Genomic DNA, 12584 nt, shown 5'->3' on the forward strand with positions numbered 1-12584 from the left:
GCGCGGCCCCGGGCGCATGCGTTCGGCCGGCCGGGGCCGTGCGCGGAGATGCAGGCGGCGCGCGGAGCCATGGCCAGTGAGTGGCGGCGCTGGCGCGGCGGGTCGATTGGAAGGGCGCTTCCTGCCCACGCGGCGCTGCGCGGGCGGGCCGGCGGCGCTGCGGGTGTGCCCTACTAATGGCTGTTGTAAAGGGCGGTTCGGCAAGGCTGGCACCGGCTCCGTCACGGAGCTGCACGCAGAGCTGCCGCGGGCCTGCAGCGCTTCGTTCCCGGTTGGCTACACCTGGCCGGGGGTGCTGTCCTACAGGCTGTCCTACAGCCTGCAGCTGGAAGCCTGGAGGCATTCAAGGCCAGGCTGGATGTGGCTCTGGGCAGCCTGGTCTGCTGGTTGGCGACCCTGCACATCGCAGGGGGGTTGAAACTGGATGATCTTTGTGGTCCTCCCTGCACTAGGAGGGCATTTCCAGAGCCACGCACCTGCTGCAGAGCTGTTGGAAGTGGTTTGTGCATGTGTGCACACGCAGGCAGGTTTATTCCGTTACACGCTCGTTCATGATTTCAGGTTATGAAGTTTTACCCAGAATTCCGCTGGGTAATTTCTTCTTTTCTGCCATTAGACTTCCGCCTGGCACTGATTCAGCTTCATGTATCTGCTGTTAAATCGGATAACCTTCAGCGAGCCTGTGGGCTGATAAGGGAAGCGTCAGCCAAGGGAGCAAAAGTTGTGGCTCTGCCTGTGAGTAATCGTCATTTACATAATTAAATAAGAGTTTTAATATAATTTTGCATTGTGATTCAAAATGCCTACACTTCACACTCTTGGCAGACCTCTGCTTACTGTTAACCATGCATTGTCTATTCCTGTTTCTCTCTGGATATGCTTGGATGATTTAACTGAGACAGGGGAGGCTTAGGTTAGACATCAGGATGAAGTTTTTCACTCAAAGGTGGTGACGCACTGGAACAGGTTGCCCAAGGAGGCTGTGGATGCCCCATCCCTGGAGGCATTCAAGGCCAGGCTGGATGTGGCTCTGGGCAGCCTGGTCTGCTGGTTGGTGACCCTGCACATAGCAGGGGGTTGACAATAGATGATCTTTGTGGTCCTTTTCAACCCAGGCCATTCAGTGATTCTATGCATGGATGCTGTAGGAGGCTTCAGAACAGGGAAAAACTTTCCTTGTGTGGAAACTCAATGACAGTATTTCTGATCACTTCTGATTTACTTCATCTGTTTCTGTGTATCAGTGAGGTGATCTTCCCAGCGTACCTGGGGCTACACATGCTGTGCCCTGCAGCATCTGACTTGGGAGTGCAAAGTTCTTTTCTGGTCTGAATGCTTTACAGAGAGAATGTTTCTCCCTCCCGCTCTCCCAGGCAAAACATTAAGCAACCTTCCCTTCTTCTTTGTGCTAACACAGCTCTTCTATTGCAAAAATGACCTTTGATTGTTCTGTCTGGGCCTCCTGTGTTATCTATTATTTGCTACTTTTGTCATGTGTACGAACAAATGGTAATTTCTGTTCATAGAGTAAAACCTCTCAAGCAAAAGCACGGTTTTTTTGTTTGGGAATTTCACTAAGGGGTGAAATATTCTCTCCTCCACCTTACTGTTTTTGAAGTCACACTACATAAAGAAGTAATACACACCAAGCATACAGCCTACACCTTTTCACAGTTCCGTGGCCATTTCTTTTGTGGTGTTAGCCTTCCTGTGTTGTTTTTGATTTCTGAACCTGGAAAAATGTGGAAGAAAAATGTTTTGTAATACTTATATTAGGAATATAAGTAAGGATAAAGGAATAATAACAGCAGAATCCATTTTAATCTGCAATGTGATTAAAAGCCATTCAAAGGTCTGTCCCCACATTCTTCCCAATCTGGTGAGTACAGGATGAGATGATCTGTGCAATTTGCAGTTCTGTTCCAGCACAGCCCCATGCGCTGCTGCAGCTCATACAGATCTTCACCTGTTCTCCTGAGTCTGTGGTTTCAGTGTCACTCGCACTGCCTTGCAAAAGCAGCAAGATGAAGGTGGGGGCAGCTGGCAGTGCTTTCATTTCCTTGAAGTGCTGTCCAGATTTCAAAAGCCCAGGGAGCAGATCTGACAGTCTGCAGAGACTTGCTTCCCTCCTTGGACCTGCAACTTGTGCTGTTGGTTGGCCAGCTCTGCTGGCCCAGTGTCATATATATGCAGCCAAAACAATTTCTAGATAATTTTGGTTCAGTTCTATCGCCTCTGCAATTGGATATTCCATCTGTGGCCTTCAGCTGTAACTCCTTTAGGAGGAGATAGAGGTTGCAAAGGGAGGTGGGTCTCACATCCTCCTGGAGCTAGGAAACATAAGGCCAGGTGAAAGTGACTACTGTGGGCCTCTCAAGTACCACACAGAACACTGTTAATATTAGCATCTAAAGATTACATGCCTCAGTCTGAGGGACAACAAATTTTAAATGAATGAGAGTCCTCTAGGACAAAAGGTACAGTTCAGCTGTGGGGAAATGGTGTCTGATTGTCCTTAGCCAAAAAAAAAAAAAAAAAAAAAAAAAAGTAATCTTTAAAAGTACTACATACCTTTTAAAAATGAAGAAAACGTGCTGTGATGATGAGCGTAAGAATTTCAGTTTTGAGATTTTAACTTAATTCTTTTATCATTCTAGGAATGCTTTAATTCTCCATATGGAACCCAATACTTTAAGGAATATGCAGAGAAGATCCCTGGAGAATCGACACAGAAGCTCTCAGAAGTTGCAAAGGAGTGCAGCATATATCTCGTTGGAGGTAGTTTATTCCTACTGACTGCTTCTATTGAGGGGTGAATGGTCAATGTCTACTGGTGCACCTGAATCAAAACTCCATAGAATACCACCATGGGGTGGGTAAATCTTTGTTCTCTATTTTATAAAGGATCCATTCCAGAAGAGGATGGTGGAAAGCTGTATAATACTTGTACTGTCTTTGGTCCTGATGGTGCTATATTGGCAAAACACAGGAAGGTAAGATGGTAGAGTACCGTTATTATGTTTCTCATCCACGTGGCCAATATTAGCAGCGTTGACAAAAATGACATGTGATTGACATATAGGGTTTGTGTGCTTAGTCATTTTTTTGTTGTTGTTTCCCCAAATAACTTTAGACATGTATATTTCTGTAAAGAAGAAAACTGCTTTAAATCATCTTTAGAAGCTCTTGCAATCTTAAACAATATTTAGTTGGGATCTTGCCAAAAGAATAATCCAGTGACATGTGCCACAAAGGAAAAGGCTCCAACACCAAGTGGAGAAATTGTTATTTTTATTAATAATATTGTAATTACAGATTCATTTGTTTGACATTAATGTTCCTGGGAAGATACAGTTCAAGGAGTCTGAAACACTGAGTCCAGGGGATAGTTTCTCCATGTTTGATACTCGTGAGTATAAGACAAGCCGCCTTCTTACGATCACTGCCACAGTAACACTGCTGTCATTGCAGAGCTCTCTTCCCTCTCGTTTCTCTCCAGAATGGATTTTTAGACTGTCAAGTTTATATTCGCCATTTGGCAACAATAGCAAATATATTCCAAGAGTGGGGGTTAGATATGAACATTTTAAGAAAGGCAGTATGATTGAAAAAGGACAGAGTAGAAGGGGATAAAGCATACCTGGCCTAATGATTTGTTGAAGAGAAGTTACTGTCTTTTAATAGAAGTTACATTTTTAATATGGTGTCTATAAAACAGAAAAGAAATACATGTAGCCAACAGCTACACTGGCACATTGTTTCATGTGAGGGTGGTATTGTAATGGAGGCAATCAACTGTAAATCCTATCCCAACATTCTTGAATCAACTACATCAGATTCAAACAAGACAACTACCCCCACCCCATCTTCAGAAATTAACACAGACCCTTAACTGAACTCTCCTAAGAGTCTTGACTCTCACACTGACTTTCTCCTCCTGGTAATGTGCACGCCCTAAGAAATTATGCAACTGTAGCTTTGGTCCATGCAGCACAAGGAATGCTTTCTTTGTCACTGAAAAGCTTGCAGCTATATCAGAGAGGAATACCTCTCTCTCTCTTTTCTGTGCTTTTGACAGTAACAAAGTTGTTATTTCTGGTGTTTTGAGAACAGCGTACTGTAAAGTGGGCCTGGGCATCTGCTACGATATCAGATTTGCTGAGCTGGCTCAAATCTACGGACAGAAAGGTAAGGCTGGGTTATGCTTAGACCTAAGGCCTGAACTAAAAGGGGCTGTGTGTAACATGTAACAAGAATCCCCCTGTGTTCAAGAGCTCTTATCCTTGTCCATTAGCACAAAATGCAGCTTATGGACAGGATTTTGTTATTGAAATGAATATCTACTCTCCTTGAGTAAAGTAACAGTCATTTTCTGCTACATGGAGATGTATGTGGCCCCACTCACTGCAGTGTATCGTAGCATTTTGTTGGAATAACTATCTGTGTGATGCATGGATAAGCTCTACTTATTTCCTGGCAAAAGTCAGGAAAAAAAAGAAGCTGAAGGTCAGCTTTCTTATGTGCAGTCACTGTAGGTTAAACCCTCTTCCCCTTAATGATGGCTGAGTTCTACTTTTCTCTTAACAAAGGTTGCCAGCTGCTGATATATCCAGGGGCTTTTAATATGACAACAGGACCAGCTCATTGGGAATTGCTACAAAGGGGACGGTAAGAACAAAGTAACTGAGCAGGGAGTTTGTGTGTGGAACAGAACTGTTTCTGTTGCAGGAGCCCTGTGCTGTCAGAACTTTACAATTCCTCAGGTCTTTCATGGGACAAAATGATTGTGCTGGCAGGGAGAGAAGCAGGAGCTGCTTATCCTTCACTCCTGTTCTTCCCCCTGCAGTTGTGCCCTCACAAAGACCTTTTCCCCATGGCTTTGTGAGCACCATTCACAAAGAAATTTCTACACAGAATGGCCAACAGACAGCAACAATGATGTCAGAACTGCTTTACATGCAGACAGAAATAGATCATGAGACTCCCAAATAGGCAGTATTAATCACCTGGTCTGCTTCCATCAGTTTTACTGCATACCAAATTAACATGTAATTCTTTCTGTCCACTAACTCTGGGGCAGGCAGCAGAGGCTCCTTCCACTTCTGCCTCTAACCTTTGTGTCCTTTATGATTTTGGAAAGCCTACAGGAGGCTGGACAGCCCAGCTTTCAGCAGGAATTCTGGCTCCTCTGCTTGGTTAATTGGTGGCACTGGGGGAAGGAGGGGAAGGGAGAAGACTACTCATTTTCTTCTCTCCTTTCCCCTGTCTTTTTGTGAACACAGAGCTGTCGATAATCAAGTCTACGTAGCTACTGTATCTCCTGCTAGAGATGAAAAAGCATCCTACATTGCCTGGGGACACAGCACCGTAGTAAATCCATGGTGAGTTCAGGAAAAAAAAGAAACCAAAATTGTTAAATGTTTTATTTGAGTCTCACTTCAGTCCCACATTTCCAATTACTCTTAAAAAGAAAAAAATCATCCTTTTCTTTTTGTTTTTCAGCCAACCAGCTTTAAACTAAAACTAGTTTAACAGCACACATTCCTGGAGGAAGCACAGTAGCCAGTTTAGCAATATTAAGCACTAGTTAAGCTGCTGCCCTTTTCAACTTGCTTTATGTACTATGTATGAGGGTAATTGTGTAGAACAGAGCCATCTTAACTTTATAAAAAAGCATTTAATTTGCTCAAAGAAGATCAGTTTGACCTAAGAAAGAACAAGAAGGATGTCTTCAACTAGATGAGACCTCACTTCACTTAAGCAGCAATTATTTTTCCCCAGCACGTGGGTAATTGGGTAAACAAAGTTTTCTGGCAGTTACTTTTCTTCCAAATAAATCATTCCCCTGATACTACTCTTCTAGACAATTGCAAAGAAAGTGTATGTTGAATATAACAGCACCTAATGGGGCACATAAGTGTGTAGATGTATGCTCCTATTAAAAGCTGGTGAGATCTAAAAGAAGAAAGTGCCAATCTTTGCTGTAGATGGTTCTTCCTAGTGAAATTGCTTCCTTCCCCTTGAGGTATATTCCACATTCAGATACTAGTTCTCATAATTGCTCTTATTTTTGATCTTTGGAAATGTGCTTATGTTAAGTATGTGTATATGCCACACTTAAAACGTGCCACTTGTAAAGCATAGAAGCTATTTCTATCACACAGAGTTAAGAATTATGATGCTATTTTTAGGACAGCCCTGTGTCTACAGTTGTGGACATCAAGGGTAGAAACTCCCTTTTATACAAACAACAGCAGCTGATCTGATGCCTTGAGACTGTGTTAATGCTGTGAACAAATGTGCTTCGTGTTGCAGGGGTGAAGTCATAGCAAAAGCTGGGGCTGAGGAAACAGTTATCTATTCAGATATTGGTAAGCAAAGGTTTTTGTCCTGCTTTCATGACTACAGTGCATAAGACTAAAGAGACAGGTTGTTGGGTTGTTTTTTGTTTTGTTTTGTTTTTGTCTGTGGCCTTATTCACCCAGTTCCAGATGAAGCAGTGTTGCCATCCCTTCTCAACCTTTACTAGAGGAAAGAACAAGCAGCAGCAGGACTATTCCTGCTTCTTTACCTATGAGGAAGCTACCACCTTTGGAAAGAGCAAAGCTGAGGCTTCTTTCATGGTTGCCCAGTTGCTGTGCCCTACAGTCAATCACCATGAAAGCTGCACTCTTCCTGCCTTGTGTCATCAAGTCCTTTTTGACTACTGTTCTAACAGCTCTTTCTTTCCCCTCCAGATCTGAAGAAACTTGCAGAAATCCGTCAACAAATTCCTATTTTAAGCCAGAAGCGTTATGATCTCTATGGTATAGAGATGAAAAAGTGAAGCTGGGTGAACAGGAAAGGTTCTAGTGGCACAGTAGCTGCTGCTTTCCATCCTCAGGATTACCTTACTGGTTGCTCCACAGGCTATGGTGATAATTAATTAGGAACAAAACTTAATGGTATAATTCTAAAATTGATTGAAGTACAACTTTAATTTACCATATTAAACAGCTAGGATAAAGCTGGAGGTGAAATCAACTAAGTAGCAGTTAATCTTTTTAGTCATTACTGTATTTAGATACTTTCGTTTTGCTCTTAGGTTTCTGAGGCTTTTTTGTAGGATGTAAGGAGGTGGGAATTGTGTTCTCTCTGGAAATCCTCTGAAGTCAGCTTTAGTATTATGAACTTTTCACTGAATAATCAGGGGCTCTGCAGGTATGACTCTTCCACATCTGTACCTAAACAACTCTGAGTTTCTTAAATGCCCAACTTCAAACCAGGCAAGCTTAAAGTTTAACACACTAATCAAAATAGGCCAAATTCCACTTGGAACTACTTAAAGATAATGTAAGAAGCAGTCAAACAGAATTGTTAGCATGCAAGAATCTGTTAACAGATCCTGGCTGGAATATCTGTATTACATTCTTAATACAATTCCTGCTTATTGCTGAAGTGATGTTACTTTTTGTTAAAGAAGCTCACGTGTCACCACACCTCTGCTCTATTACTGCTTTCTGAATGTAATGTCTGAATTGGTATTAGTTTCGCTTTCTTGTGTTCTACTGAAAAGGCTAACGGGAGGCAATCAAAACGGTTAGAAAATTTGTTGCCCACCTGTCCACAGTGTCACAGAACGCAGGTACCCGTATCACTGAACATCTACATGCATTACTGTTACCAAAGGCCAGCTCCCTCCAGCTGCATGGATATGTGCCCCACTGCATTGCTTTTGCGTAAGAGACCAGCAAACTGGTTAAAGGTGGCTTTAAAGAACTTAAAGGCAGTCTTGCATTTTGTAAGAGATTTCTTCTCAGAAGGAGGTCACCTTAGTGGTTCCATTTCTAATGAAAAAGCTAAGTATTTGCTGATGGCAATTTTTTTCCTTAAGTGGGAAGCAAAAAGAAGTATATATGACTATTCACCTTCTACCTCTGTGCTTTTACTTTTCCACCAACACAAAGGATGATCTACAGGCAAAAGGAGATTCCAGATTACAGAAGAGGACAGCTGAAAGCTTTTGTCTCGTTCTATCTAGCCACTTGTGCCCCAAACCATCTTACCTGTTCCTTCTTCAGCCATCCTTCTTCCCCCACAGCTATTCTCTTTTTCTGATGTTCCTTTGACTTCTCTGGAGTTAATCAGCTGTGTTGTTCAGAGGCCCCAGCCACCTATAGGGAAATTAATGGTTACATTAAGTTAAACCCTAAGAAATCTTTCCCCTAAAAGGCAGGTCCCATCATTCCATTCAGTGGCATTATCTATTCCAGCAGCCTTCTGTGCCTGTTTCTCAGCATTTTGGTCTACACACCGTAATGGAACTCTTAAGAAACATGCCATGGAGCGTAAGGTGAAATGAAAATTTATTTGTTGAAAAATAAATATAGAAAAATTAACATTGAGTCAGATTTACTGCATTAAATTGGTGCCTGCCACATACATAACAATCAACATTAATGAAAGGCCTTCACAGGGGTCTGACTTCCAAATCACACGAGCTATTGTGTATCTATTTCTTCTGAACTACCACATCTTCTTCACCACCCCTACACTATACTAATACACAGCAAAATGGAACACTCAGCTTTGGAGGATAAAAGAAATGCACGACCCCAACAGCTAACCACTTCAATGTGGTGATGTAAGATCCAGTCTGAAACAGGCAATATAACAGAATCTGTGGCATGGACGATCCTCCCCTGGAATTTCAGATGGACAGAACAAGTGATAATGTGTAGTGGCCCACTTTGGTGAATGAAGCTGAAGAGGTGACGCAAGCTCAGCCCTATTTGTCTGTCATGTCGAGTTGTAAATACCTTGTCCTAGGAGGCTGCGTTGGCAGTCTCCAGAAAAATTTACTCAGAGTCACTCAGAAACGATACCAATGGACTGTGAACTTTAGGGGGTTTGCAAACAAAATGTACACAACTGGTTCTCAGCTAGGTAGCTAGTCAGTACTCAATTCTATGTTAGCAGAAGACAGGCACTTTAAAGCGTCCACTTTTTGCATGTGCACCAATATTCTGTTAAATATATAAAAGTAGCCAGTAACAGCTCTGCAATGGCTGTGAAAGTAGATCCTAGTAAATCAAGGCACAGCTTTCAATCATATCCATTTTGGCAAACTAGCCTCCGCATCTTAACACAAACAGCAGGAATTATACATGATCAGAATTAAGATGCATAACTATGCATAGAAGCAACTTCCCACAGGCTCTACGATACAGTCTATCCAGACCTTCAGTAATAACTTCCTACATGATTTCACTGTGGTTTTTTTTTTTAATAGCAGCAATAATTGTTTCAACAGCAGCCCTCAACCCCTATTTAAAAAAAAAAAAAGCATTTCAAGGTAGGTTCACATGTATACCTGGCATAAAGCAAACCCTCACACTTACATCAGCCAATAAAGAAATGAATTCCTTTCCCTAGACAGGAGGAGCAAAATTTAACTGCACACGCATATGAAGGAGGTGTCAGCTACTCAGATTCCCAGCTCTCCTATCTCCCTGCAATCTTCAGCCCTCCAGATCATACCTCTGCAGGTGATGGTAGCAATCAGAGATAAGGTTCCTTCATTCCGTGTCTCCTCATCTTTTCTTCAAGGCTCAGGTGAGAGATGAGAGGCAATTATTAATTCTTCCTAGATGCGGAGCGACACCAAATAAGCGCAGAGAACACTACTGCAGAGAAACTTCCATCAAAACCTGCTCTTATTCATGTCAGAGAATGATACTTGAAGGTAATATTTATTTTTTTTCAGTTTACAGGTGATACGTCATTTACAAAAAAATTACAGACAATGCATCCTTTTCAGTGCAGTTTCAAACTAGTTCAAGAACAGGCAAGTCTGTGATGATTTGGAATGCTAGTATTTGACAGCACATGCTTTTTTCCCTTAATTGGTTTGGTGGGGACAGGAATGGGGTAAAAGTAGGGTGAAGAGGAGATAAAGCCAATGTAAATAAGGCCATGCAAATAAAAACTCCTCAGGAGAACAGGACAACTCGGTCAGACTGGCATAGTTTTGTTCTCAGGAACAAATGCAGGAACTGATGCAGAGATGGCAAGTTCCAGAAGGCTTTTGACACTTGTTACACACAATGTCCTTAGCAGCTGCAAGTACCTTCCAGTGCCTTCAATTCTACACCAAAGCTACGATTTCAGATCACATCAGTAAGCTAACTAACTTTCCACATCTACAGTTCACCATTTCCATTCTCAATTGTTTTTGCTGGAAGAAAGGTAGGTCAAGTTGAAAACACGAGCTGCTGCTATGGAGTGCCACAAGGAGAGAACAAAACAGTTTGATGGCAGTTTGGTTCATTTCTTTAAGAAGTGAAATACATTAGAAAATTCAACACAAGCAAATCTATGATTTTAGGATGGGTAGAAGCACAGATCAGTGTATGGTAAACTAAGTGACATCAATTAAGTATTTGCATGAGTGTTATCCAGCCACATCAGCCCAGGGAGAAGCACCACAGACTGACTACATTATCAGATGGATCAACCCAAAGCAGCAGAGAAGCGCTCACTGAACTTCATAGATAGAGGATGTGTTTATACTAGTAGTAACTTGCCAATGTGCTATTTGCCAACCAGTTGCTTCTTTTGTTCAGTATCTATAATCTTAGACAATACAGGACCTGAAGAACAAGGAAACTAGCAAAGGTTCTAAATCCATGATTTGAGGGTTTAGACTATGCCTTGTTCTTTATCTCACTTAATCTTGCAGAGGGCTATTACAAGGATTAGAGCAGAACACAGAAGTCTCTAGGGACCAAAGAAGAGAATTTAGACAGTTGTATGAACTGTTAGATTTCAGCAATGGACAGATCATAAGCAAGCATGACCATACCTTGGCAGCTTCACTCCCAGCAGTGCTTTCTATCCTTGAAAGTCTCTCAGAACCCTACAGAACAGTTTCTTGTGACATTCAAGTAAGGATTGCTGCACAGGAACATGGCATCTCTTCCAGTAAAATCTGCAGTAAAAGTAGCGTTACCTAACCTCTTTCCCCAAAAAACCTTTGCACTAGCTGTCCTACATGGTACACCTGGGCTTTCTGGGGTGAGAATAAGGACTATCAAATTAATTCCCTAATAGCTGCCACAGGACTATTTTTAAGTTGTAATGCAGAGGGTGGGAAGGGCTTTAAGGGAAGATTGTGCATGCTTGCATATATTTACAGAATTCTCTTCACAGCTACTGGCTTTAAAAAAAGAAATATGTTAATAAACAGTTCGTAAATTGTGTTTTTTTTTCCTTTTTGCAAAATTAAAATCAACCCTCAAGAATTAATCGCGTATAAAAGAGAAACCTATTTTACAGCACTGACTAGTATTACCTTTAAAATCAACAGGGAAAAAAAAAAACATGCTGTAATATTATTTAGTAAAGCAAAAATCACCCATAACGTAATCACTCAAAATGAACCAATACAAAGTTTTTATTTGCATGGCCTAAGTATCTTCCATTTGTTCCTCTGCAACTTTTTTTCCCCTTAAAATGCTTTAAGGTTTTTGCTGCAGAAGAAACAAGATGCAACAGTGCATACTCCCTTGAACAACCACTCCCACAACACCTAAACATTTAACAGATGTAGCAAATGACAACACCACGAACGGGAAAAAACTAAGTTCCACCATTCAACATGGTTTGCAACAGCGTCTTTAGGGCTGACTGAAGTGGGCAACTTCTAAAGTGAAGTCATTTCCTCCTCTTGTTTGTTTTGTGTTTGTTTTTACAGTGTTGGTGGTTTCAATCCATACTTCTTTGCAACTTCTGTCTGGGCATAGGCAGCATCGCAAAGCGAGTAGAGGTGGGCCATCTCCATTTCAGATTTGGCCAGGTTGATAGCTTTGTTGAACATTTCAATGGCTTTATCTAGATTACCTCTGAAATAAACCAAAACATCATCCAATTAAGACCAGCAAATTAATTTCTGCATGTCTGCAGCACCTCTTCTGAAACCAAATGGTCAGGTTTGGGCATATAGGTCAGGATTCTCAGTGCAAATAGTCCATTAAGGTATGTTTAAGGACTACATTAGATACATAGGAATTCTAATGAGGATTGATGAAGTAATTTTAAATGCAAAAGGGATATATTTAAACACACAGACTAATCTACATGTTATCCAGTAAGTATGAAATTGGCCAGATCATAAATCAAAATTATGCCACAAATAAAAGCAAGGCTTTGCCCAAGAGTTACAGAACAGTAGTCGAGACAAAGTTAAGAACTGGCCTCTCACTGCACTTGGAGATGATCTTAAGAAAGGTTTAAGATCTGCGGGGAAAGCTAAAGGACTGCTGTAATTTCAAAAATGACTTGGAATTCTTAACACTGCACTTCATTATTACCTTTGCACTTCAATCGTTCCCATGGTTTCGTATGCAAAATCACATTTGTTATCAATTTCAATGGCCTTGCTTATGAGTTCTAAACCTTTGTCTAAATCTTGCTTCCACTGAAGCTGAAGTAAACTGAAAAGAAAAGAGAGAATTTAGAACTTCACATATTCTCTGTAACCCAGATCACATTTAAGGGTGGAGCATGGCAGACTGAGATGTGGTTAAAGTGACAGTCAGATACAC

At 41.5% G+C, this 12584-nt stretch overlaps 2 protein-coding genes across 3 annotated transcripts in view; one reads left to right on the top strand and one right to left on the bottom strand.

Moving 5' to 3' along the window:
• On the top strand, window positions 1-7917 carry NIT2 (nitrilase family member 2). The gene is made up of 10 exons (XM_031613235.2): window positions 1-76; window positions 617-735; window positions 2658-2778; window positions 2905-2993; window positions 3316-3409; window positions 4114-4188; window positions 4590-4668; window positions 5283-5381; window positions 6316-6371; window positions 6738-7917. The coding sequence occupies exons 1-10, from the start codon at window positions 49-51 to the stop codon at window positions 6824-6826; spliced, it is 849 nt and encodes a 282-aa protein (XP_031469095.1). The 5' UTR covers window positions 1-48; the 3' UTR covers window positions 6827-7917.
• Window positions 7872-12584, bottom strand: part of TOMM70 (translocase of outer mitochondrial membrane 70) — a 24243-nt gene continuing 19530 nt past the window's right edge. The window contains exons 11-13 of one of the 2 annotated variants that reach the window (XR_016471512.1): window positions 12351-12473; window positions 9520-11882; window positions 7872-8153 (exon numbers count right to left, since the gene is read on the bottom strand). Coding sequence is in view for 1 of the 2 variants with exons in the window: in XM_031613234.2 (XP_031469094.1) it covers window positions 11729-11882; window positions 12351-12473 (277 nt within the window). In the remaining variant the exon portion in view is untranslated. Of the gene's footprint in view, window positions 11883-12350; window positions 12474-12584 lie in introns of both variants that reach the window. The other variant, XM_031613234.2, reaches the window with a different exon arrangement.

Source organism: Phasianus colchicus, chromosome 1 (assembly GCF_987193195.1).
Source record: "Phasianus colchicus chromosome 1, bPhaCol1.hap1.1, whole genome shotgun sequence".
Taxonomy (NCBI): Eukaryota; Metazoa; Chordata; class Aves; order Galliformes; family Phasianidae; genus Phasianus; species Phasianus colchicus.

Excerpts from the sequence above, each read along its gene's own strand:
- NIT2 (XM_031613235.2), top strand. The coding sequence starts at position 49 with ATGCAGGCGGCGCGCGGAGCCATGGCCA. Across the intron at positions 4,189-4,589 it reads TCAAATCTACGGACAGAAAG|GTTGCCAGCTGCTGATATAT; the intron begins GTAAGGCTGGGT and ends CTCTTAACAAAG. Across the intron at positions 5,382-6,315 it reads AGCACCGTAGTAAATCCATG|GGGTGAAGTCATAGCAAAAG; the intron begins GTGAGTTCAGGA and ends TTCGTGTTGCAG.